At 38.3% G+C, this 27,947-nt stretch overlaps 2 protein-coding genes across 5 annotated transcripts in view; one reads left to right on the top strand and one right to left on the bottom strand.

Moving 5' to 3' along the window:
* LOC113228158 (putative uncharacterized protein DDB_G0282133) overlaps window positions 1-20,715 on the top strand; it is a 36,916-nt gene extending 16,201 nt beyond the window's left edge. Inside the window, exons 3-17 of one of the 4 annotated variants that reach the window (XM_026461377.1) lie at window positions 1,759-1,833; window positions 2,347-2,460; window positions 4,724-4,873; window positions 5,325-5,411; window positions 8,767-8,956; window positions 9,380-9,499; window positions 12,917-13,028; window positions 13,425-13,633; window positions 13,863-14,576; window positions 16,735-16,955; window positions 17,319-17,384; window positions 17,445-17,533; window positions 18,256-18,405; window positions 18,999-19,135; window positions 19,950-20,715. In XM_026461377.1, coding sequence (XP_026317162.1) covers window positions 1,759-1,833; window positions 2,347-2,460; window positions 4,724-4,873; window positions 5,325-5,411; window positions 8,767-8,956; window positions 9,380-9,499; window positions 12,917-13,028; window positions 13,425-13,633; window positions 13,863-14,576; window positions 16,735-16,955; window positions 17,319-17,384; window positions 17,445-17,533; window positions 18,256-18,405; window positions 18,999-19,135; window positions 19,950-20,290 — 2,775 coding nt within the window. In that variant the 3' untranslated portion in view covers window positions 20,291-20,715. Of the gene's footprint in view, window positions 1-1,758; window positions 1,834-2,346; window positions 2,461-4,723; window positions 4,874-5,324; window positions 5,412-8,766; window positions 8,957-9,379; window positions 9,500-12,916; window positions 13,029-13,424; window positions 13,634-13,862; window positions 14,577-16,734; window positions 16,956-17,318; window positions 17,534-18,255; window positions 18,406-18,998; window positions 19,136-19,949 lie in introns of all 4 variants that reach the window. The other 3 variants (XM_026461378.1, XM_026461376.1, XM_026461375.1) reach the window with 3 other exon arrangements.
* A 1,043-nt stretch (window positions 20,716-21,758) lies between these two features.
* LOC113228173 (carbonyl reductase [NADPH] 3-like) lies at window positions 21,759-24,107 on the bottom strand. The gene is made up of 2 exons (XM_026461396.1): window positions 23,276-24,107; window positions 21,759-21,988 (listed from the first exon to the last, which is right to left on the bottom strand). The coding sequence occupies exons 1-2, from the start codon at window positions 23,910-23,912 to the stop codon at window positions 21,777-21,779; spliced, it is 849 nt and encodes a 282-aa protein (XP_026317181.1). The 5' UTR covers window positions 23,913-24,107; the 3' UTR covers window positions 21,759-21,776.
* Window positions 24,108-27,947: the final 3,840 nt, after the last annotated feature.

The following is a 27,947-nucleotide window of genomic DNA, read 5'->3' as shown; positions in this document are numbered from 1 at the left end:
GCGGGTGCCATGGACACACACATAGACAACCACAAATTACGCCCAAACTCATGATAAATGTAGGCCATACAAATAATTCTCCCGGCTCGGGAATCGAACCCGACACCTCTTGCGTGACATTCTAGCATGATAACCGTTCGGCCACCGAGGCAGTTAAAATGGCGGGACTTGACACTTATTTATTTACAATTCAGATAATAGGTCCACCAACCAACTCTTAGCCTATGTTAGTACTTAATGATTAACAATGATTTCGTCGTTTAAGTGAGTTTTCACATCAATGGACAATCAAATTTCTCTGATATCATCTTCAAGATGACACGTTGTTGTAGAAAATGAAATTGTTGAATATTGAAGTGAGCAAGGTTTACAGCTTAAAATTAAAAGCGTGCTTCTGTGCTTACATTGAAAAGCAAAAACTCACAAGCTCATTAGGTATGATTTCTGTTTTCTATAGAAAACAGATTGTTGAAAGGAATACGGGCCGGAATAACATATTATCAACTAATTATACGTTCTCTGAAAATGAAAAACATAATAAACCTGGGAAGACTGACAAGTGTCAATCCAAATTAATTTCAACTAAATTACGCTTTAACGAGGGCACAACGGTTGACACGGTGGACTCTAGATTAGGAGGTACCTACCGAGTTCGATTCCCGGTACGAACAATTTGGGAAACATACTTTTCTAAATTGGTCCTGGGTGTTCTGGGTAGTGCCCCGTAGTGAATTCCGTTACTGTGGTACTCATAGTTAAATTAAATTAAATTAATCATTAATTAATTAAATTAATTTACCGTACAGTTATTTGTTACTAATATAGTATAAGGTTGCTTACTAACAAACTATGGACCTATGGTGTCTGAAAATAAAAGATTTTTATTTTACTTTTTTTATTGAAATATTAGACAAAATCACAACGTTGGTTTGATCTCATGTAACTAAAGCACTTGTGTTATGGAAATCGGAAACAACGACGGTACCACAAACACCCAGACCCGAGACAATATAGAAAACTTAGTTTTCTACATTGAAAAAAAGAACTGGCGGTCGTTGGGCCAGAAAGTTTCGAATGGAGACCACGAACCGCAAGGCGTTCAGTGGGACGGCCCCCTACTAGATAGACGGATGATATAGTAAGAGCGGCGGGTAACCGATGTATGCACGCCGCGTCCAATCGACTAGTCTGGAAATCTTTGGGGGAGGCCTATGTTCAACAGTAGACGTCTTCCATCTAATATGATGATGATGAGTTTCTACATTTACTCGGCCAGGGATCGAACCCGGGACCTCAGAAATGGCGACACAATGAAAACCGGTGCGCAAGTCACTCGACCACAGAGGTCATATTGGGAATTTTCCAGTTTGAGACTCGGTAATTAGTATGGTTATCGGGCACTATTATTATTATTATTGTTAAATACAAATATTACATTAACATTAATCTTCTAATTCTTTAATATCAAGTGTTCTTATAATTCACCTGTGCAATCATAACGTTTTGATATTGTTATTTAAACTGTGGTGTAATTAATGCGATGACGTAACGTTAAAGTAAAGAAAATAAGTATACGTGTAGAAGTTGTGCTGCTCTAATCTCTTTCCAAATAATGTGATTGGGATGAACATTACATTACATTAAAATTATTCTAGCTTTAGAAAATTTATTTGTTTATGCGTAATTTAATGTAATGAGTCATATTTCACCGTAAATGGTAAGTCATTTGATATTGTATTTTAGTCCGCATTGTTGCAGGTGGAATGTCCCCTGTGTATGGAACCCCTGGAGGTGGACGATCTCCACTTCTACCCGTGCACATGTGGATACCAAGTGAGTTTTCGATATACTTGTTTCACTAAAAATCGTTACAGAAAGGAAAGATGGCGTACGGTAAACTCTAAAAATAGATTCATTGAACATTTTGGTAGAATGGGATAGTTACTACATTGGTGGTATAGGGTACTGTGTAAACTGTACTGTTTAAAGGTACAGTATTGGTTACAATTAAATTTTGTGTGTGTTATTAAAAGTTGGCATGTTTGAAATGTCGTTTGAATCCGAACCTATTTGCGCAAAAAGTTGCTGATATCAAGTGACGGGACGAATAAGCGTGGTAAACGACACGACACGCCTGTCCATAGTAGCTGTAGTCCCACTCAGAGCTTTAAATCGCAAAGATCTGAGGGGCACTGCCACTACTACCGTCACCCTGAGACGTAAGTTAACAAGTCCCATATACACATACACATATACTTTCCTGGATGAACTCTTTCACAAGGAGCTTTACTGTTACTAATAATACTTCAATGGGGAGACGTATTATATATATTTTTACATTTTCAGATATGCCGATTTTGCTGGAACCGCATCCGGGAGGGCGAGAACGGGCTGTGTCCCGCCTGTCGGAAAGCATACCCGGAAAACCCGGCAGACTTCACTCCGCTCAGTCAAGAGCAGGTATGTAAATGTGCTTCCTAAATTTATTACAGAACAAATCCGTTAATTCACACTTTGATCGAAGTATAAATTGTAAAAATATTAATATGAAATTATAATTCCTATTTGCCTACCTAAGATACCATGTTCTAAAGTGTAACTGATTCTCAAACACGTCGATGTGAGAAATTATATTAACGTATAATTTTAGTTTGTTGAAAACTCATTATCGATGAAATCAGGTATGTAAAGGTGCTTCCTAAATTTATTGCAGAACAAATCCGTTAATTCACACTTTGACCGAAGAATAAATTATAAAAATATTGATATGAAATTGTAATTCCTATTTGCCTATCCAAGATCTCGTCGATGTGAGAAATTATACTAACGTATAATTTTAGTAATTTGTTGAAAACTCATTATCCATGAAATATTTTCCCATCTTTCTCTACTGGTATTGTTAGAAGAAACTATGTTATTCTGTAAAGTCTATTGTTTACTACGTTTTCGCTTTCATTTACTGTATGGGCTGTTTGCACAGTGCAAACACAATGCGCGTAAATCTCATAACAAGTGTACATTCGAACATTTGACAACGACAGATCTGGAAAAGGATACAGCATGTGAGCTTTGTCACTAAAGCTTACAAATAGGTTTTTTTTTTATAATACCAAGTTACAGGACGAACAAGACGTGCGCCTGGTTTTAAGCGACACACCTGTCCATAGTAGTTGCGGTGCCACTCACAACTTTGAATCGTAAAGATCTGAGAGGTACTGCCGCTGCGCCTATCACGCTGTAACATAAGTTGACAAGTCTCATGTGCCTGTAATTTCACCAGCACCCTTACCCTTCAAAACCGTAATGGTCACATTACTGCTTGGCGGCAGAAATAGGTAAGGTGGCAGTAGTTCCCTGGACGAACTCTTTCACAAGGACCTCTACTGCTACTAAAGAAGAATATTATATTAATATATGGTCACTAAAGTGAGAGTACAGCATGTATAAAATAACCAATAATTATTTTTTTATTTGCAAGAAATAATTTTCTTTGTTTTTTTACTGTTATTTTTCAATGACATTTTATAGAATTAGCGTTTTCCACATACCGTGTATATTTACAAATAACATACATATATATACATACATATACATATATACAAAGTACGAAGTATATATTAATATGAAGCCACTAAAATACGAGAAAGAAACTAGTGACTTTGGGCATTTTAACAAGGTTGACCATTTATCGGAATTAAGCGGTATAGTCCGGTTACCCACGCACCTTTAGCTACCTCAGATCGTATGACATTTCATTTCTCACTTTGAATAATTGACGTAAATGATATATAGATACGGTATGGTCCAAGAATAGTTTCTATTTTTTTAGGTAGGATAAAATTGTGATTTTATGGTCACTTTTATTTAATACAAACTGTTACTATTGTCCATTTCTCATCTGAAGAGGACTGATTCTGAGCTAATGTGTTCTAAAAGCAAAGGGAACATATTGCACAATATTTGTACGTTAATGTTGTCGCAACAAGGCATACAATTCTGTTGTTAACTTTCATTATGCACTTTCGCCCAACTTATAGTTACTTAGTAATTAAGAGGTTTAGGATAAATCTCCATTCGTAATCGTAATCTCAAAAAAAGTAACGTTCCGTATATTGAAAATTACCTGAAAATGAAAATTAATTAATTTACTATTCGTTTATTTATTTGTTATCGAAGCATATTATTATGTATTTAAGTATTCTATATAAGAGCACGTACCACAAGAGCACAACGTACTGCATTACATAAATAAATATTTACGTAATTTATGCTAGTTTATATGCGATACACGTCCGGTATTCACTCGATTTTAGGGTCCACTGAAAACCAGCTTCGCAGCTTAATTTCGGTAGTGGCATTGGTTGCATGGATCCTTTTGCATACTTCACAGTATACTAGTTATAACCTTAGTACAGAGTACTAAAAAAAACCGTCCTCAAAAGTCATTCATCCCCTAGTTTGCCACACTTACAGGTAAAATATTTTCTTCAAATTTAAATAGGATTACTACCGAGGTACCCGCTTTCCAACGAAAAAAAATCATCAAAATCGGTTAACAAATTATACAATTTATTGCGTAACATACATACAAAAGGAAACAGTCGAATTTAGAACTTCCTCCTTTTTTGAAGTCGGTTAAAAATGGAATATGTTTGCTTTTTTTTCTTGTGTTCTTTGGCTGTTTTATGTTCTCTGTTGTTACTAATCCATTTTGTTTCTCCAGGTGGCAGCAATAAAGACGGAGAAGAAGGCGCGAGAGCAGAAGCGACGGAACAAGACGCTGGAGTCACGGCGCGCGCTTGCCAACGTGCGTGTCGTGCAGAACAACCTCGTGTTCGTCGTAGGCCTGCCCGTGCGCCTTGCCGACCCCGAGGTAACATTTGCTAAAGTTCGCCAAAGTTATTATTCAGAATTGACTAAAGCAATAAAGCAAGTATTTAATGTACTAGATATATAGCACATTTTGTATTTATCCAACTTTTTATCTGGATCAGAAGATCCCAAATCTTTTGTCTTGTAGGACCCCTGCCTTTCTAATATAGAATTTACAAATTATTCTTATTATTATTTATAGTAAGAAAGTATTATGTGAGTATATAAGTATTAACCGTGTAATGTGGATTATTCCGTTCATAGAAAGTTAAAAAATTGGACACGGCCTATTTATTTTTTCGCTGACATGGACCCCTTGTTGATTGAAGTGGATCCCAGGGTGGCGATACAGACCACTTTGGGAATCATCGATCTAGAAGAAGATGCGAAGCAACTATTCGCTGACAATATTATTGAGTAAATGTGTTGCAAAATATTTATTTCCTTTTCAGATCCTCAAACGGCAGGAGTACTTTGGCAAATATGGCAAAATTCACAAAGTAGTTATAAACCAAAGTACCACGTACGCGGGGTCACAGGTGAGTCGAAACTCGTTTAGATAAGTAAGATTAATAAAATGTAGTTATTTATAGTATAATACTTGAAATTCAAAGGTCACAATCAATACAATCGTTTCTCTAAAGCCTACGTGTAAAATAAAGTTCTCTTAATCACCACTATATTGTTTTCTAACCCAGTTTTCGCATAGTGAGTCTAGCTCATAGTTTCCCATAGTGGTGCCTATCGCATATATATATTGAGAACCTATGAAAAAAAAATATTCTTATTTTGAATTATGTAATTATTTATATATAATATTTAGTTTTCCATTTATAAACGAGAATATAAAATTGGTTTCGTTCGGTTATTTTTTTGAACATTTTAATCGTGTTTTCATATTTCCACAATTTAGAGTTACGACATTATTTGGTTTTAAGTGCGATTTGAATAGGCTGCTGTATGTTCGTATTTAAAAAAACAGAAAATGATTTCTTTTTATTATAAACGAGCAAATCGGTTGTTTATTTAAAACAATATGTTCCGCTCTATGCAGCATAATAGCACCTTATCTAGTGAAGTGTGACGAGTGACGTCAAGTCGGTATTATAGTAAATTAATGTTTTGTAGGTACATATTGGATGTGACTTGATGAATAAATTCATCACAAATTATAGATTTTTTCTTTCGAATGTTTTTTTAGTCATAGATCATCGCCTTGTTGTAGAATATTAAAAAAACATATTTATTCTGCTTATAGTTCTATTAGCGAGGGGTCGGATTTGCATAATTAGTGGTATCTGTGTGTGTTTAGAAATTCTAAATATGAATTTTCATTTTCCTTGTACTATTAGCAAAAATGAAGTTTGTCATGTTTTGTTAAGACAAACAACGGCCAGTGTCAATTGAAAATTACTTTATTGACGTTGTTTATATTTTTGATCTGAGTTTTCAGATTTTGGATCTAATCAACGAACATTAAGTTACCAACACTTATGACACGTCAAAAGAAGAAGACTTATATGATAAAGATTAGAAACATACGGAAAATAGTCAGTCTTTAATTGTTTAGGAACTGCTCATTAACCGATTTAAAAAAAAGGAGGTTCTCAATTCGTCTATATGTTTTTTTTTATGTAAGCTACACGATAACTCCGCCATTTGTGAACCAATTTTGATTTTTCTTTTTTTTTTGTTGGAAAGAAGGTACCTCAGATGTAGTCCCATTTAAATTTCAAAATATTCCACCTCTATGGGTGGCAAACTAGGGGATGAATGAAATTTGAGGTCGGTTTTGTTACCGGATGGTTAGTTTATTTATTTACTTGTTTGGTTTTGCGAACGGTAGTGTAGCTATATATGCAATTCCGAGCTCTCGTTAATATATTTATGCAAGACGAACTTTGACTTTGAAAATAAACTTACGTCACTATATCAGTATCACCTTGTAAAAACATCTTTTACGATTTCCCCTTATTACAATGTAATATACTTTGTTTTTAATAGTATTTGACGGTCTCGGTGGCTCAACGGTTTGAACTGTGGGCACTGGCTGAGGAGGTTCCGGGAGGACCAATTTGGGAAATAAACTTTTCTAAATTGATTCTGCGTTGTTGCGGATAGTGCCCCGGAATGAATTCCGTTGTTCTGGTACTCGTAGTACAGGGAATTTCCTAGTTTGAGACCAGTAAAGTGATTGTCTAGCATAATAATAATAACGCACACACTCAACATAGCCCCGCACTAGGGAAACCCTGTGTTGCGGGTGCCAAGGACACACGTAAACAACCACAAATTACATCCAAACTCACGAGAGAAATGTAGGACATACAAATATTTTTCTCGGCCCGGGAATCGAACCTGGGACCTCTGCATGGCAATCCAGCATGGCAACCGTTTGGCCACGGAGGCAGTTATTATACACTCCCGGACACATAATTCGAGCCACCTTGCATTTTTATCCTTAAAGGGCTAGAATATAAAAATATAGTTATAAGAAAAAGTTTTCTCCAGTTTTTTAATTAAAATTTTCAACAAAGACTTAGGGAATGACGTTTAGTATACCAGTTTGAAAGTAGCGTAATAGTTTTAAATCAATCGAGCATTATTTAAGCTAAGCATTTAATATTGAAAATGCAAGGTGGCTCGAATTATGTGTCCGGGAGTATATATGCATAGTGTGCTAAGTTATACATGATCTTAAAATGCTACGTGTTAATCGAAAGTTTTTTTAAAGGTCAAAGTCTAAAACTACCAGGGCGCCAAGTTTGTGAATTTTAAACCATTTCAGTTGAGTGTCAATGGCAGGATTTTGAACGTTTGGTATTCTGCAAAAAATTAAGACCAGTGGCTTGTTAGTGGCTATAGCCATCGAGCTACTATTCAAGTGCCATTGAAATTTTTTGGTATTCCGCTCTTCAATGGCGAGTCTGTAGTCTACTAATATTATATTTAATTTGAAGACTTAGTTACTGTTCAAACGAGATAAAAATTCAGATATGCATAGTAATTTTCATGGTAGGGCTAGTAACGTCGATGGTTAGTGATAGAATTAATAAATGCCATCACTTCCATTCCACTGACACTATTGACACTCAACTGCCATTGCAACTAGATTCTATTAGAATTGCAATACAATCTCAAGGGAGTCTTAATGGAGATAATAATTAAGATATATTTCCATGGTACATTTAGAAAGGCAACGTCTGTCGTGGGCAATTGAATGAAATCATGAATGTCATCCCTGACACTCTATTGAGACTCTTCTGCCATTGCAACTAGATTTTAGTTTAATAACAAATCGTCGCCTTACTTTCTCAAACTCATATGTTAAAGCACAAACTTATTGAAGCAAAAAATGGATTGTATATACAAATTTTGCAGCCTGATTTCACATCACATTTCCGTCATATTTACATACTGGCTTTTATCTATTCTTAAAGTTATACATTCAAATTGTTAACAAATACCCCTTAATAAACCTTTGATAAGAAATTTAAAATAAATAGAAAGTTTTGCCATCTCCGAAATGATTATTCCGGAGATGGCTTTATAAGATCGACCCCTCCTACGTAAAGTATCATAAGTCGAAATTGCCAAGTTTACAGGGGAGCGTTTTGAAGTTCTGAATTCACTGAAATGAGCATATCACGTGATTTTACCATTTCTCAGTTTTATTCGAGAACGAGTTTTAAATTAACGAGCTTGGCAATTTCGACATATGATACTTTACGTAGGAGGGGTCGAGATACGAATTTGAGAAAGTAAGGCATCGATATATCATAATTGCAATATAATCTCAGTGGAGTCTCTCTAGAATTACAATGATCAGGGGTTTCAAAATTAGCGGAATTGAGGCCCTGTGTGTTTGTGGCTAGTAACGAGTGTTGTCCACAGGGTCCGTCAGCGTCGGCGTACGTGACGTACGTGTTATCGGCGGACGCGCTGCGTGCGATTCAGGGCGTGAACAACGTGACGCTCGACGGACGCGTACTCAAAGGCTCGCTAGGCACCACCAAGTACTGCGCCAATTTCATGAAGAACCAGCCCTGCCCCAAGCCCGATTGCATGTATTTGCACGAACTAGGTGAGTTGCACAAGTATCTTTTAGTCATAGGGTTTCTACAGGGCTCTTGTTGTTTTGCGTCACCGTTTAAAATTTTTTTACTTTATTTATTAAATTTTTTTGCTTTCAAAATGACCGAATATGGTGCTTGATAAAAGACCCAAAATTTCCTTCTGTCTAATGCTAATGAAAACAAAATGTAGTCGGCGCGGATCGTTTCTGCGATCCGAGCAGAAGCGACACGCGCAAATACATTTTTGCTCTTATTGCATGGATATAAAGTTTCATAACATAAGTCGTAAATTTTCGTGTCACTAAATTAGAAATAAATTTGCATAATTTTTTTACGGGATTTACCTCTTTAGTCTCACATTTGCTATAATCCAGATGTAAAGGTACTGCTGCTTGCCAACAATCGCCAATCAATATAATATCGTATTGCAGGTGATCCTAAAGCGTCGTTCACGAAGGAGGAGATGCACGCGGGCCTGCACCAGGTGTATGAGCGAAAGCTACACAACCAGCTGCTCGCCTCGCAGCGCGACTCCTCCAATAATAGTTCAGGTATGTTGACGGTTTTCCCAGCACGGTTCTCCAATAAGTTTCCAGATGAGGAACATTAACATTCCGTACGTCTTTGACTAACTAAATAACACTCCAAACAAGCATTACCAAATGTGAAATTTGAGTATTAACGACTGACTAGAGATGTTGCTTTAATAATTGTAATACTAAGTATATATTATTGATGTTCTATTGCCATGATATTCAATATTTTTTTGTGAAATTACTCCATTCGAACACAAATAAATATTTGTTCGATCCGCTTGGATTCGAACCAGTGTCTTCACCATACCGTGACTGACGCTCTCCAAACAGAGCTACGGAACCAACCAGCAGACCTGCCGAATTTTTCTATGTGCTTGTTACAGATCTTTATTTTTGGTTTTTAATGACTTTTTTGAGTGCCAATATGAATTAGACATAAGCGCCAATAATAGACCAACCGGCGGCTGCGCGCCGACAAAAAAGTGTCGGCGGCGGCGCGAGCGCGACCCTTAAACGAGTTTGTATATCGGTGTTTGTTTTTACAAAAACCGTTATACGAATAGTTTTTCATAGGAAAAAATAAAATAACGTATTTTCTATAGTAATCAAATTTTTATCAGTTCGATCAGGTATTCCGATGGTACGCACGCGCACGCTTCCATATTGTGTATGTCTAGTGAAAATGGCGACGCCAGAAATTGACAAAATAATTTTTTAAACAAAACATCTTTAAATATAAAATCACTAACTAATTTTTGTCGCCTATCTATGTCACCTCTGCTGAGGCCGGACGGCACGTTAACCTATACTGCAGATGACAAGGTAAACCACTCTTTCTTTGCAAAGAGTTCGCGTCTGGATCTAATCTTACCTCAGGCTGGCTGCACTATGGCGCCAATGCGCATACGCCAAAAAGAGGTACTTAGAACTCTGCAGAATCTAGACGTAAATAAAGCTAGCGGGCCAGAGGATTTCCTGCACTAGTCCTACGTAACTGTGCGCCTGAGTTGTCTCCTGTTCTCACACGCCTACACCTGTACCGCCTCTCACTTGAGACTGGTGTAGTTCGCAGGTCGTGGAAGCTTGCAAACGTGCAACCTATGCCGAAAAAGGGAAGCAGAGCTGACTCTGTCAACTATAGACCTATCTCAGTCACTACCACACTCTGCAAGACTATGGAACGTGTACTCAACAACCTTCTCTTGTCGTACCATGAAGATAACGACCGCCTCAGTGATCGCCAGTACGGATATCGACGAGGGCGATCAACTGGGGATCTTCTTGTGTATGCCTGTCACATATGGAGCGAGGCTATAGAAAAGCAAGGTGAAGCAGTTGCATTGTCTTTGTATATTTCTAAAGCCTATGACAAGGTCTGGCACGCAAACCTTTTAAGTAAACTTCCCTCTTATGGGCTTCCCACTGACCTTTGCAATTGGCTCTCGAATTTCTTGAGCGAACGTTCGATTCGAGTGGTCTTAGAAGACTACTCTTCCGAACATATGGCGATAGATTCCTTAGGGTTCGTACTGTCTGCAACTCTCTTTCTGCTGCATATGAATGATATGTTAATTCCAGGTACCTTTGCGTATGCTGATGATAACACAGTTGTAGATAGGTACTTGACCAATGCAAGGGTCAGTGGAGAGGAAATCCAGTCTTGTCGAGAGTCCATGGTTAGCCGTTTGGATTTGACACTCAAAGCAGTCTCCAATTGGACGATGCCAAATTTAACGTCTCTTTGACCTGACTCCGTCTTTTCGTGATATACCTATCCATACCGATAGCCGACTGTCTCCAGCTACTTGGAATGGACCAGTCGTCCAATTTGTACTTCGGCAGATACATTGAATCCATGGCCAAATGTGCAGCAAAGAAGCTTGGGATCCTTTCCAGGCTGAGGTGTTACTTCACACCATACAAACACCATATCTTTCTACGTTAGTTTTGATTATAGTGACCCTCCCTACCTACCCTTAGGGCTATATACGAGAAGGACACTATAACCTGTGCTCGCACAGGAACCTTACAAGTTCAGGTTCTGACCCCAGATCAGCCAGTGTACAGGGTTCTCACAGACCTCTGTCACTTGACTTCATCCGGTTCTTCGAGAGGCTAATGCGTCGGGTAGCCGCCCCGGGTGCACGTAAAGAACCCTCCCTATTTTTCAGATAGGTACCGGAGCTGTAGGTACGCTCACTTCTCGACGCCGAAAAACGATGTCTCTCCAGTTCCCAATAACCTAAGCGGCTTTGAGGGACCGGAGGATATCTAGCTAATCCTTTACTAGCTCTCCGGGCTAGTGCCGGAGATGCCAGTCGCAGTGTCCTTCGACAATGTCCGGTCATAGCTTCCAACTTAAAGGGCAACTCACGTGCCGCGCATCTCCTCGCGTACAGGCCGTCAACTAGACCGCTACTAAGACGCGCTAGCTGCTCACGAGACAGACGCCCCGGACACATCCAAAACCGGGGCAGACAAACATGTGCGTCTCTGCAGCTAACCACAAACCCCAGCGAGTCCATACCCAAGTCTGGGTCCGCCAGAACGCCCGCAAAGGCGTATCACTGGCGGCGGGCTTGGCCCTGACGCCCGCTGTAGCCTGGTCTTGCCGTCGAGCCCGTAGTCTCTCCAGAAAACCCTATCTCTCGGGTCGGTAGATAGGGACAGTTGCTTTAGCTGTACTAAGCACAAGTCCGGTCGTGCATGGAGTACTATTGCCACCTTTAGGATGGCTCTGTTACATACCAACTGGCCACCTTTGATTCAATTGACAACCGTGCCAAGTACTTAGACACCGCCGTAAAGTTGCCAGCTTATCGGTATTTTGCAGGATATATCATGGAGAGTGTGCGTTGGAATTACACGATTTAATTCCGCTTTCCCCTTTGTATCACCGGGGGACTAGGCGTAGACTTGGGTTCCACCTCTATGTTGTGGATATTCCAAAGATTCGCACCAAGCGTTACACTTCCACATTGATATGGCGAACGGCTATGGAGTGGAATTCCCTGCCTGCAGACTTGTTCCCTGCACGTTATAACTTGGGGGGCCTTTTCATGGCAAAAGTGAATAGGCATTTATCTATCGTCAACCTCATCGTCACTGTCCATCAGGTGAGATGGAGGTCAAATGCGAACTTACATTTTATAAAAAAAAAGTTTTATCTTAGAAAAGTCATTTTCTGGCGTCGCCATTTTCACATACACAATACGGAAGCGTGCGCGTGCGTACGATCAGAGCGCCTGATCGAACAGAACTACGCGCCGATTACATTAGTCGGCGGCGGCGGCGGCGCGCCGGCGCGTCGCTTATGTCTAATATGAATACAGCATTGTATGAAACTTTAAAAATTACATTGTATTTATTTGATTGTGTCAAAATTCCGTGATCGTTTGATCATTAACGTATTTTCTGTTATGTAACTTTCAGGTAATTCTAGTACGAATGCAGAAAAGGGCAGTTCAAAAGACGGCAATCCATCGAACTTTATACCGACGACAGTGATCACATCGTCTCATATAAACGTAGTCAATTCATCTAAGTAAGTACTTATCCTACATATTCTAACCAGGAACTCATAAAAATGGTCCCAATCAATCATTTTTCATTTTGTTTTGAAAGTGACAAAGAAACACTATTTTCATGAGGATCTGGTTAATCTTTATATAATTACAAACATATTTGAACATAAATCGCTTATTTTATTACAGTGTTATGGTTTCGATTCTGAACAAACGTAAATAAATTACAATTTCACCTTAATTTGATAAATACGAAAAATTTACTGATAACATTTTTAAATTATGATTACTTTTCTGCATATTTCATTAATGCTATTTCTAGTTTAATTGTGTTATTTTGTACGTATTCTTATAAGTTTTAATCAAGTTCATATTAAATATTCTAGTAAGTAAGCCGTCGCTGTTGTTGTTTACAGATCTAATAATAATAAAAAAGAAAGTGTGAACGGGACTGGTCCTAGTAACGGTAAAGATAGTAGCGGAAGCGGTAGTGGTAGCGGGAGCGCAAGCAGTAGCGTGGGTGGGAGCAGTAGCGGTAAGGAGGCGTGGCCCAGCCTCGGCAGCTCTCCACCTTCCGATAGTCCCGCACGTAAACTGCCCAGTCCCAAGCCGCACCACACACAAGGTGATTATCTTCAAGGTTTTTTTCCGCTTGTTACGATATTAAAAATAATACCTTATACTTTGTTCCCATTGTAGCTATGACGTTTGAATGTTTTATAATATGCGTAAGTTATCTTTATGGAAACAAATTGTACAATGACCTGTTTACTTTTTATTTAGTGGCCTTTATTTGAATTGTTGACTTGTATAAATTAGTACATGTGTAGTAAATCAAATGATTTAATTTTCAGCTAAATCACAAGAAAATGGTACATCAGAATCGTCCAGTCCTACACTACTCTCACAACAGTCAGCGCAAACGAAAAGCAAAGAAACGGACAGCAAATCCAGCAGAAAAGACAGCACAAACTCCCAAACAAATAGCAACAGTAATAAGAAAAACAAATCCGATAAACAGAAAAAGAATAATAGTATTAACAATGAAGACACAGAAATAGTAGATAAACCTATATACAATAATACACAATCACATTCTGTTTTCGAAAACGACACACAACAGTACCTATCTAACGAATTGGATGAGCTAGAATCTGATAGACATAGCTTGTTAGAGAATCACGATTTGCTGGATAACAGCGATCACAGTTTGCTGGATGACGATAATACACACAATCTGTTGAACGATACTAATAATGATATAATGATGCAAAGGCACACAATGTTAGCAGGCCTCGTCGACAACAACCATTTATTGCCGCAAGTGAAGAGTCCCCTTGTAAATGGATACGGCTTGTTGGACAGGGATATTGGCTACGATAGGCAGCTTAGTCAAATGGGCAGTGGCCTCGTGGACCAGAAAGAACTACTACTTAGAGAACGAAGCCGGAGCGAAATGTTAATGCGACAGAATGAAATGCTTGCGAGGCAGCACAATGTTATGGTCGAGCCTAAACACTATATGCCCCCGTCTAGTATAGGCCTCGACTCGACTAGTGAATTATTAGGTGAGTTCACATTTCTAAGTTGTTTTTAGTCATAATTATTCATTATAGTCTGTCTTTTTTGAAGACCTAGATAAATGACATTTGCAGTGTTGCCAGTTTTCATAAAATTTTAAATAGTTGTCGACAGTTTTATCGATAGATTTTGAAACAAGGTAAAATATAGCCAAAAATGTTTGAATTGTGAATGTTACGACGTTCTAATGATTACTTATGTATTTATTGCCTTCTTTATTTTTATTTTGACGGTTGGCCTACTGGAATCGAAATCAACTTTTATTCATATACATTTTAACAAGAACAGGCGATATTTGATTATCTATATTGAATTGAAATGAAAAACTTTAGAATATGTCTCTTCTTTGTATTTTTAATGGACATAATTCTAAATGCAGTCTGAATGCAGTGAACTTAGGAAAAATGACAATTCAAATGAACCTGTGCCCACCAGTTGGACAATTAATGAGTGATGATGACTCAAATGAAACAAGTTCGGCTATTTATTGCATAAACGTGACCAACATTCAATCGATAGTCGATACAATATTTATCGACAGCAATCCCTAGCTGCTTGCGACCGGCAACACTTGCGCAATGAACTGTCATTTTATTCCATCGTCAAAAAAGACAGACTATATATATATATATTTTTAAATTATATTTGACGACTTTACAGGGAATTTTCTAGTTGGAGACCAGGGACCTAAGTCTGCTAATTGTAAATAACGTCGCTTGTGTGACCACGGCTCGAGCTCCTACTCAACTGCCATTGTATTTTTTTGTATTCTGCTTTTCAATGACGAGACGATGGCACTCTTAATTATTTGACATAAAATATATTTAATTAATTGCTGATTAGACAAGATAGAAATTAAGATATGCGTAGTAATTTCCATGATAGTTTTGTAAGGCAACATCGATCTTTAGTGATTGAATGAATGCTATTACTGCCATTCTACACAATATATTTTAGCAGAATAACGAATTTTATCATAATCGCTCGACCATATCAGTGGAATATGACCAAGGGTTTCAGGAGAATTAGCAGACTTGGGGACCAGGTAATTGGTGTGTTTATGTGACGCTTTATTGTTATTAAAAAAAGTATATGTCATAAGAAAAATAGTACGTGGGTCCCACCGGTTAAATTATTATGGTTTCTTAGTACGGTTACGCACTGCATCCCTTTTCGTTCCGAATCCGAGACTAGAAAAATCTAGAAAACTCGGATCCACTTCGGATGTCGCTTGTCTGATCTGATGACATGAGAAAATAAAAAAATCACTTGTACATACATCCAGTGATAAAATGATCCCTGTAATTTATACGAATCGGACGTATTGCGCAAACGTTCGTAGTCATAATTTAAACAATGGATACTTTATAGTATTTCTACTATGAATTATTTTTAAAACGTAAAATAACTTATTAATTTTTCATATTTACGTAAAAAAAGGCAGCTTCACCGAATGACTAAACTTTTTGCACTTACACAATTATCTTTTTTACAAAACCAGCCTCAAAATTTTGTGAAATTACATCTATTTGCCAAGTTTTATTGAAGTTAGTTAAAGTAAATTCGGTGAAATCCAATAAACCAAATTCATCCATTGATACGCCACCCTTTGAGGTGGAATATTTTCTTCAAATTTGAATGGAGCTACTATTGAGGTACGCCCATTCTAACAACAAGGTATCATCGAAATCCGTTCACAAATGTCGGAGTAATCGCGTAACTTACACAAAAAAATACAGACGAAGTGAGAACCTCCAATTTTTTTGAAGTCGGTTAAAAATTTACGGACTTGGTAAGACAAAAAGCTGGCACCAGAACCACTTATGCAGAAAATCCAAAGTCAAGCAATTACAATGTTTTTCGTGCGTGTGAAGGTTCCGCGGTAACATACACAAAAAAATGCAGTCGAATTGATACCTCCTCCTGTCGATTAAAAAATAGACATTGGTAAAACATGGCATTAATCCAACTACATCAATGTACAGACGGCTACAAATCAATCTACACATTGACGGATCTTGTTCCGTTGCACTGGAGGCGATATTCGAAAAACCAAACAAAAGGTTGATGTGCTGTTGACTGCACATTTACTGTTACGACTTTTATTTAGAAATGTAGACTTAATTGTAAATAAAATTGTTGCAGGTGCTAATTTTCATCCAAATCCCAATATGCTTCCATTCGGTATGCGCGTAGATAATTCAATGGCGTCTAACTCAATGAGTAATTCGATGGGTGGAAACTCGATGTCGGCCAGCTCACTGAGCTCCATGGGCTTCATGCTCCACAGCCAACAGATGTTGCAACAGAACCAGCAACAGATGCAGTCGCAGATGGTTAATGGGTTCGATTCTCCTCAATCTGCTGTAAGTATTGATGTGTATAAATACGGTCAGTTTTAATTGTCTTGGAGTCTTGTTAACCAAATAGATAATGAAATAGGCCTTGGCCTTATTAAAAGGCATATGAATAAAAATCGTTTTCGATGCTAGCCGGCCAACCATCAAAATAAGAATGAAAAAGGCAGTGACGCAATCAGTTAGCGTAACATTCACAAGTCAGACATTTTTGGCAAAATTTTACCTTTTTTCACAATCATCGATAATACTGTCGACAACAACCACATAACTATTTAAAATTTTATGAAAACTGGTAACCCTGCAAATGTTATTTTACTACGTCCTCAAAAAAGACAGACTAAAGAAGAGCTTTTCGTTCGTAAACCACAGAGCGAAGGGCGCTACCTCGCGGAAAATATGGACAAGTTCTTCACCGACTTCCACAAGGCGCAGCAGATGCGGCTGCTGATGGGCGGGCGCGGAACCACACAGGGGCAGGGCGTGACGCAGTCGCAGACGGGGCACGCGACGGCGGACGAACGCCGTTACCACTTGCCGCACAACATGCTGCAGGCCGCTAGTCTCGAGATGGAGCACAAGCAGAGGTGCACCTTTACTTATTGTACAGATTTCACTTACATAGCGCAACAATTCTTATACTTCGTTTCAATCCATTTTACAGGAAAAGTAAATAAACAGATCACTGACCCGACCATAGATGATTTAGTGATGGCCAAATTGTACTTGCCAACTACAAATCGATTAATTAATGTAATGAATCGATTTGTTTAATTGAATCAGTTAGTTGAGTGATTTTACGATACGATTTCATATATAGGATTAGAAAATTATAATCTGTACGGGTTGTATTGAATTCTGGAATAAAAGCATAGAAAGATTCAGAGCAACCGAACACTTATATTTAAACAAAACATTCGTTATTTGACAACCTTTTTTCTTTTTTTAAAAAAAAAGTTGTTTATATTAAAAATTAAAAAACGACGAGAGTCCGGAAAAAGGCCCTTACATAATCGCTCGCCAAATTGGCTCACGTTTTTCTATTTCATCTTGGAACTCAATACTTAGGTATAATTTAAATTATTCGTTGAATTTGTAACTTTCCGACGCATTAATAATATTTTTGAGTATGACTGATTCCTTGAGTAAATTTACCGGAAAAGGAAAATGTATTTGGTCAACCGATGCGATTTCGTTGTTTTAACATCTTGCTATCTTGTAGGTTGTCTATACAGATCCCTTTTTATTGGATAATGGTCTTACAGTGTTTTAATAACAAATAACTATAAGGAACCTTATAATTGCATAGAATGAACAATATGCGAGGCAACGAAGGGCTGGGACACCGCGCGGCTGGCGACGGTGACGATGACCTCGATTTTGATCCCTTCAAAGAAACACAAAAGGCGCTCGCGGAAATGATGGAGACGGAACTCATGCAAAATACTGTTTCTAGCGGGTTAGTATATATGCGAAGTAGAAAGTATTTATAAATCCTATGAGCTTATGATAACCAAAGACGCCTATAAGTCGTTGTTCACACGTTCCCTGAGACTAAACGACATTAAAACTATTACGGCAAGGACGGCTTTTTGATGTTTTAGTTTTCACTTCGTTCTTTGTAATTTGCCATGTCCCTTTTTGACGGTTACATAATATCTTACGGCCGATGCCTTGTGTGGAATGTCAGCAAATTGAATTGATAGATTTTTTAAAATATGATTTTTTTTGTGTCGAAGTGACGAACAAGTCATGCGCCTGGTGGTAAGCGACACGCGTGTCCATAACAGTTGCAGTGCCACTTAGTGCTTTAAATCGTAAAGATCTGAGGGGCACTGCCACTGCGCCAGCCACCCTGAGACGTAAGTTAACAAGTCCCATGTGCCAGCAATTTTAACAGCGCCCTTACAAGGGTAATGCTTGGCGGCAGAAATGGTTAAGATGGCAGTACTTCCTTGGACGAATTCTTTCACAGGGAGTTCTACTGCTACTAAATCATACCATAATGACGAAGAATGACGAAGTGATGTGTACCTACGGTAACCTTTGCAGAGATAACATGGAGCGTGTGCGGCGCAGCGGCTGCGGCTCTGTCGCGAGTGCACGCCTGCCGCCGCCCGGTTTCAGCCCCATGACGGCCTTCCTGCACCAGCCACAGTTGCCACGTCCACACAACACGCACCACCAAGGTGCGTGTCACCATTTTAGCCGAAGTCAATAAACGGTGTTGATTCGCGCAGATGCAAAATTAAGTTTAGTGCATCTGACTCTTTCGTTAGAAAAAATGATAAAACTCTAATTGACTTATGGGGATCACGTTGCTGAAATCCGATCCTGGAACAAATATGAAAATTCAAATCTCCATTTTTTTTAGAATTTAGAACTGTTACACGGTTACTATTTGTGAACCGATTTTGATTCTTTTTTAGTTGAAAAGAGGATACCTCAGAAAATATTCCACCTCTAACGGTGGCAAACTAGGGGATGAATCCGGTTACGCGCACTTTCCGTTTACCAGTTTCAATAAAACTTGGCAAATAGATGTAATTCCAATAAAAAAAACCGATAAACAAATGCATGCAACTTAAGATTTCGTTTCCCTGAATCGATGCCATTTTTGTATATTGACGATTATATGTTTGGTTTCACCGATTACTGAGAGATACGAAAGGCGCGCTCGTCTACAGCCGCCAGCTAATTGCAGCACGCCCTCACGAACACCGGCACATAAGCTACATTATATTTGTGTGTCACTGTGCGACCTTACCTATATTTTGGTAGTGAAACTACGTACACGTGGTTAGCATGTCCTTTGGCCACAATTGGCTAGCGTCTTTATAATCACTTTACAATCAGCCACGGTGTATGTCGTGATTTTGTCAAATGTCTTCCCCTATCTGCCCCACAAGCTGGATGGATGGATCCGTAGGTGTACACTGCAACTAGGTCTTTTATTCTTGGTTACCCAAGGGTACAGTCCCGAACGACCTACTCCGTTTACAGGTTTCAATTCGAACAGCGCCATTGTCTCAGACTGGACCCAGATGGACCCGGCGATCATGTCCACGTCGGTGAACTTCGGCAACAAGCCGACGGCCGCCACGAACGCGAGCGCCAGTGCGGGCTCCCTGTCCGCGCAGCAGCAGGAGCTGTTCGCGCGGTTCAACCAGCTGTCGGTGCAGCCCAACGGGCTGAAGGTGCCGCTGCAGCAGTGGGGCGTGGCGCCCACCGCGCCGCCCAAGCTGGGCTGGGGCTCGGGCGCCTTCGCCGGCATCCCCCTGCCCCCCGGCTTCGCGCCGCCCAAGGCCAACGCCCACCCCGCCGAGTGCATCGACGCCAAGTAGACGTGCAATCCGACACACCACGCGATATTATATTTTCTATTCAGTAACATTATTGTTCTTTCCGTTGGTGATGTGATCGATAAATCTTTGTATTAAGAAGAGCATATTTTAAACGAGAGAAATATGATAACAAAGGAATTTGTAAAATAAATTAACATATTTGTTTTATTTAAAAAAAATATTTAGTTTTCTTTTCGTTCGCTTTCGGCTCGCTGTCCCTCTTATCATATTTCTTAAAGGTTCATCTTTCGTTCTATTTCCTTCGCTGGGCACGATATATGTACATTCGTTATATATTATATATTTACTTGAATCATATCCCTGTTCAGATTATATTTTCTATATTAAAATGAAATGCCGTTAACTCGCTGTTCCATTTGTACCTTGTTGAGTCATTATCCATGAGAAAGATCATTAAACTAAAGCAAGAGAACATTCATTCTTTTAATGATACACCTCCATCAAATCACATCACAATTATTATTCAAATTTAGGTCTTACAAACAGCAACATTAAATTAAACCACATAAAAAACCTAATAGAACATGGTATGTATAATTAAAATTTTATGAATATTATATATTTGTAACAGTACACTGCAGTCAAAACGTAATAGACTAGTAGCATCGAATAATGAACCACAATTTATAGATAAAAAGCGACGGTTCTTATAATATCAGTTATTTAATGAGACGACCCTACAAGGATCAGTTTTACATACTGAACAAAATAATGTATTGCATAACGATGTCAAATTTAACTTCGTCTTTTTCGTTACCAGTAAAAAAAAAAACAAGGTTAATTTTATTGCAGAGACAATTTTAGTTTCACCTTTATCAGCAGTAGTTCTTGACTGCTTATTGATGATGCTAGAGGAACGCTTTTAAAGAAATTTAGATTACGTTCTCGCGAATCTATGCCATTTATGTACACACTAGTGAGAACATTATGGTGTATTTACAAAGTGACGATTACTGTCTTCGACAGACTACTTCACCTTGCCGAAGTAGAAGCTGTATGTAGTTGACTCGCTGTTTATCCTGAGTCGACAGACGTCTCTTCGGCTGACAGAGGCGGCGTAGTCGATGCGCTGTTTACACTGAGCCGACTGCCGCCTTTATCAAAATCACCAAGTTATTATAAATACAAATATACGCAGAGACAACAAAACGTGGAACAGACTGATCGTATAAGTAGATATTCTTCGACCTTCGTTAGTTTGGTCGCCTGACTGAGATTACACCTAGTCGACTCGGTCGACTTTGGCAACCGAAGACGGCCTGACGACCTAGTGTAAACACGCCATTCGGGCGATTAATAAATATATGATTACATAGCAGTTGCCCAGTGAAACTGAATTTGTTTCCTCGATCTACTCTACATTCTCAGTCCCTGGTGAACTGAAAGTGTAAATTAAAGAAGAGTCAAAATTTAATAGGAACCTCGTGTTATTGAATGGGTATGGTGAGTTCTGATGTCCTCTGAACTATAAATCTTTTCTTCCATCGATGTATCCTCTAGGATCTGGACCGTCCCAAGGTACGACAGTGCCATTATTCCAAAAGTACTGTCCACCCGTGGAAGTTTCTAGAGCCAACTTTAGTGGTATTACGGCACCTTCTTCGGGAGTGATGGAGCCACCACCGCGCGTCATATCCGATTTTACGTAGCCAGGATGTACGCAATTTACAAGGATTCCTGGAAAAATTCAAAATTAGATTATATATAGTTGATTTTGGCACCTGATAGTCTTATTAGGCGAAGTTTTTAGATGCTTAAAGAAGCGCAGTAGTGGCGCCAATACTAATTTTCATACAATAATTAAGCGAACGTCTTAAGTCACGTCGTTGCATGCAACCAACTACGCCAGCTAAGCTGACTTAGCTTAGCTCACGTAGTTGCATGCAAAGCCAAGCTAAGAAAATACGTACGAAAATAAGAAAACACGGGCATGTTTTACATAGCTGAAAAGCGACAGCGACTGAAGCCTCCTACATATAAACCCATTATAGGTATTGCAGTAGGTAGGTTAGATTTAAGAACCAATGTATATTTTTGTTTTGGAAAATAAATTAAAAAAAAAAAAAGCTAGCGGGATCGTTGGATTAGTTTACTTAGCTCGGTTAGCTTAGTTCGCGGTGTGAACCGAAGCATGAAAAGATGCCCCGACTACGTGAGCTAAGCTAGCTTGGCTTCGGCCGCGGTGTGGCCTGCACATTACAAGTGCAATTGTAGCGCCACTGTCGTGCGTAACACGCGCGCGCAACTTTTGCAGTCACAATTTTATTACTGAACTAAAAATTACGCGCGGCTGCCGCGCCAATGCTGCGCTTCTACAAGCGTCTAATTTGAAAGCGCCGTTTGTCTATGGTTTTGACAGTTGCATGAAAGACGTTAGTTCAGACGGTAGTTACGAGGGTACAATAGTAATAGTCGGTAAATACCGAAGTCTGGAAATATGTATAGACGTTTGAGAATGGGGAATATTGTTAAGTGACCTGTAACACTAATGTATCTCTTACGGTGGGTATTCATTAGGTTCGCGCACCAACTCTGCTCCGCGCATTTGTAACCTGAGCGGTTACAAATGGAGACGTTCGCGTCACTACAAGAAAACCGAGTGCTCCATTAGGTTCGCGCATCGACTCTGCTAAAACGTCTTGCTTCACTCGCGTCCATGAACACTGCGCTCAGATTTGTGTTCACGCAAAAGTCGCTAACGTGCAAGCCTACAACGTTGCATGCGAACGTATGCACTAGTGGAGCAGTTGCCTAATGGATACCCACCTTTATGTTGGTATTCAAAAATTACTACGGGCACTTTCATTGCGTGTGCTAAACAGGATATGGAAAAAGCAGTTTCATAACAACCATACCTTTGCATCAGTCTAGACAGGCTGCACGCGAGTGAGGTGAGAACCGGATTGTCGACAACAATAATTGTAATAACCTATTTTAAGCAATTTATTGATAATAATAACTCACCCCTATCCTGCAACCTTCGATGTAAAATAAACGTATAAGCGTTCACTGCGACCTTGGAAATCACATACGGGTTACCACCCCAACCATCTTCAACGTCCTTATTTCGTCTTATTGCTTCCGAGTACAATGTTATTAATTCTGTCAACTCATTTAAGGTTAAATTTGGATTTTTGAATCTTTTGCGTAAATCTTCACTAGGTATCCTCGAAAGGTGTCCAGAAGAACTGGATATATTGACAATTCGGCTATTATTTTTCATCAAAGGTAAAATAGCTTCAGTAAAGTTTACTAGAGCGGAAAAATTTACTAATACCGTTTGTTCTTTTTGATACTTTATAGGTTCTTGTGCATCTTTGAGGAACAATATTCCGGCGTTGTTTACCAGGATATCTATGCCTTGGTGTTTATTTTTCAAATATTCAAAAAACTTTCTTATACTATCTACGTCTGAGACATCCAGTTGATGAAATTGCGGTTTATAATTTAATTTCTCTAGCTCTTCACACGCTTCCAGCCCCCTTTTTACGTTTCGAGATGTTAGGTAAGTAATCCCGTCGAATTTCTTACAAAGTCCTTTTACTATTGCTAATCCTAGTCCTTTGTTGGCACCGGTTACAATTGCAACTTTTTCAGACATTTTATAGCAAATATAACTTTAAACGACGATATGGTGTTGCTGCGTGCTTCTGTCTGGGGCTTGTCGAAGCTGCTTCGCATCTGTGAAAAGTATGCTAACAGTCACGGTTTGCTATATAATGTAAAAAAAAGTGAATGCATGGTCTTCCAGGCTCAGGGAGGGTGTCTAAATAAAATACCATTTGTTAAACTTTACGGGTGTACCCTAAATAGAGTGGAAAAGTTGAAGTATCTTGTACATTTTGTAACCTCGGGCCTGGAGGACGACGCTAACATGGAGAGGGAGCGTAGGGCGTTGTCTGTTAAAGCTAATATGATAGCTCGCAGATTTGTTCGATGTTCGAGAGACGTCAAGATCACCCTCTTCAGGGCATTTTGTACGTCCTTCTATACTAGTAGTCTGTGGGTGAAATATAAGTTAAAACAATACAGCGCTTGTCCAGCACAATAATGCATTTAGGGTGCTGTTCGGGCTGCCTCGCTTCTGCAGCGCATCGGGGATGTTTGCTGAAGCCCGCATAGATTGCTTCCATGCAATCATGCGCAAGCGGTGCACATCACTGGTACGCAGGGTGCGGGTCAGCCGCAACAGTATCCTAAAGACATTTGCTGAACGCTTTGACTGTTAATACATGAACCATTTTAACATGGTGCATCTATTGACTAAATCTAAAATAGTATTCTAATTGTAATGTAATTTTATTATTATTTATTTTATTTTTGAGTTTAATTGTATTAAATCTTTGTAATGTTATGATCCATGTTGGTCGAATAAATAATTTATTATTAAAGACCAACAAATTATTTTATTTTTAACAATTTTTAAAGAGTGATTGTCAATTAATGTTTTTTCCCTCAAGTTATAATATGAAAACTGTTCGCGTAAATATTTTTTCTGCGAAAATCTTCAATGCTTTTATAAATAATTAAATGCTTAATTAATAATTCCTTAATTTTTATTATTCCCGAATTAACGGGATAAATAATTTTGTATTTTTTCTACAACTGAATATCCATTGAAAAAAAAAATCAACATATGTTTATTCCATATTATTATATGAAGGAAATCACGCTAGAGCACGTCAAATTGTTCAAATAAACAACTACTCATTCGAAACGCAGATTGTCACAGTAGAATAAGAGAGAAACTAGGAATTGTTCTTTGTAAGTTGAAATTTGTTCGCATTTATCGTTTACAATAATTGTGTGTTGTTTATCTTTGCACCCGAACTTTACTTTGTATTTCATCATTGTAGAGTTTTTACACTATCTATTTCTATACAGGCCAGTCTGAATTTATAGCACATTGGTTTAATTGAATATGTATATCTCATTATACCAATTAGCCAATAAACATGAACAACAATTACCAACTAATTATATTTTAGAGTATAATAACCAATGAGAGGTTAAATTTATTATCTTAAAGTTTATTTGGGATATAATAAGTACTTCGATAACTTTGCGTAATGATTGGTATGTAGGATTTGCCAGGAAAAGATGTGGAATAACAATTTTAGGTCTAAAAATGTCAAAGTATTTTTTAAACAAAACTAACTCTGTAATCGAGTACACTTAAGTTTTGATTAGAAACTTGCAGTAATTTCTTCAACTCACCCTTATTTACAATCGAATTACAATTTACAATTAATTTCGTCTATATCGGAAATTGTTTCGGTAAACATCTAGAACAGTTTGATACGATAACGTTAGGCGTGTCGAGTAAACAAACCTCAACGTATTTTATACTACACGACTGGTCGTTGCTTCCCCATGAGTAATTGAGAGCGTTGTTAGCATTAGGTAAATATATCAACGTGCTTAAGCACTTTTAAATAATATATTCAATATTTTCCCTTCTTGTTATATCGGTTGTAAATTTTGTTCTTACTTATACTATTCGATATATACGGCAAAAAGCTTTCCTATAATTAATCAACATCGGTACACCTCTGGTTAGGTATATGCTTCTCCGAAGGCACACCATAGTCAATTCTGTTACGATACATATAACTTCTACCAACTTTTTTCCACTCAATATTTGAATAGGAATCAATACATTCAACGGTCGCTTTAATAGGATTATTTCCTCATTTTGTTATTTGCTCGACGACACGTTACGTATCCGTGTCGTGTGTTGTTTGCCCCACTTTTTATCTATTCTTCAATTAGTTGAACATGATTACCGATAGATGTCTATACTAGCTCAGTATAAATATGCGCCATCTACCTTAATATCGAGTAACAACATAACAGTTAGTATTCACGTTCTCGTTCGTATAAACAGTAAATATTATCAATCATTGTTGTGATAAAGCACGTGAAGTTTCTAGAATATCGGTATTCTTAGCAATGTTTTTAATAAGACCGTCGAGTTTTGGTGACGAAGTGGTCTTAGACTCCATAGATTGGATAGAAAACTTTCCTTGGAGACAAGAAACTGGGATAAGAAAAAACAACGACGTATATGAAATTTGTTTACGGGCAAAGGACTTCGGACCTAAGGAAATAAGCGTGAAAACAAATAACGGATTCATTGTAGTAGAAGGTAAACACGAAGAAAAAAAAGACGAGGAAGGTTACATTTCTAGACATTTTGTGAGAAGGTTTACACTTCCTGAAGATAGTGTTGCTGAGAAAGTGGAGTCAATATTGTCAGCAGACGGAATCTTAACTATTACGGCACCGAGGAAGACTGTGGCAAAACGTGATACTGTAGTCATTCCAGTTACACATGAGTCTAAAGTTAAATCTAAATTGTAATTTAATATCTAAGTATTAATTGGAATTGTAATAAATTGGAGGTGGTTGACTAAAATTGTTTAATGTGATTTCGTTTAGGTTGGATGTGTACTTTTTGTACTTATTGCATACACACATGCATATTACATATAACAGAAACATCGTCAATCTATTTTACGTCCCACTATTTTTCTCAGGAGTTTAGTCCACAATGGTTGCACAATGTGGGTTGGGGATTTTTTGACGTATAGGTTATATCGGGATACGCATTGACTTACAATTATATGTACGTCGGAACCGCGCTAAAAAGTGTCCGAACTTATAGGGCGTTAAAATTGTATACAGAGCGTCATTCACGCTTTAGTCTTCGTTTGTTCGACTGACAGCGAAGCAAGCAAAATTAGACAGTACTACGATGACATTACAATTTAAATTAACGTTTTAGCTTTTTCATATTCCTTTACATGTCACTACGTTTAAATAGGTTGACTTGGGACATTTTTTTTCGTGGTTTTTGTATTAGACCCGTCGTCCATTTATTTGTAAGTCAATGGGGATACGTATAAATTTTATTCTAAATGTAAAAGATTTAACCGTCTAAATCATAAAAATAAAAAAGTAAGTAGGTACAAAAATCATATCTACCAGTAATTGATTTATTTCATTTTGTTTACGCTATTTCTGTCTAATTTGGGTGCGTTCGTAAACTATTTAGGATATAGTTGAATGTAACAAATCTCGACGTCGAAAGTTGCGATACTTAGGTAAATCAATTCAAATTAAAAAAAATATTTGGTGATCTACCTGCGTAATCCACTATAGGTTCCTGAACAACCACGGTTAATTAACTGATCTTCACCATTGCACTGCTGCACGAGAACGCCAAGCAGCGCATACTGCCGAGCAATAAATACATCTCCATTTTAGACGCCCAGTGACGGAACGTTATGGCAAGGAACTTTTAGGCAACGAATACTATCTACTCGAGGTACTAGTGGCGTAAATGACGAATCGGACGTGTAGCGTAACGGTTTTTATTAAAAAAAAACGCAAACAGAAAAATAATCATAAATTGAAGACAGAGCACCTCTTATCAAATATATAGTGTATTAACTATGCTCTTATTTAGACAATCAAATCAACCTTTCTCTAAACCAAACAGTGTTACCATTTTACAATTATTGTACTTAGTTACTATTATCGTTTCACCACTCCCGCAGTGCCTGAAGACCAGGGTTTACAACCAATGCGTTCTACCGGTCATGACTTACGGAGCCGAGACGTGGAATATGAC

Source organism: Hyposmocoma kahamanoa, unplaced genomic scaffold (assembly GCF_003589595.1).
Source record: "Hyposmocoma kahamanoa isolate Upper Pololo Valley unplaced genomic scaffold, ASM358959v1 224, whole genome shotgun sequence".
Classification (NCBI taxonomy): Eukaryota; Metazoa; Arthropoda; class Insecta; order Lepidoptera; family Cosmopterigidae; genus Hyposmocoma; species Hyposmocoma kahamanoa.
The sequence above is the reverse complement of the archived record's forward strand: the minus strand, read 5'-3'. Positions and strand labels throughout refer to the sequence as shown.

What these genes read in the sequence shown, in the direction of transcription:
- LOC113228173 (XM_026461396.1), bottom strand. Translation starts at nt 23,912, where the DNA reads ATGTCTGAAAAAGTTGCAATTGTAACCGGTGCCAACAAAGGACTAGGA. An exon ending in TCGAAGGTTGCAGGATAGGG is followed by an intron (nt 21,989 to 23,275) that starts GTGAGTTATTAT and finishes GAATTTTTCCAG; the next exon opens with GAATCCTTGTAAATTGCGTA.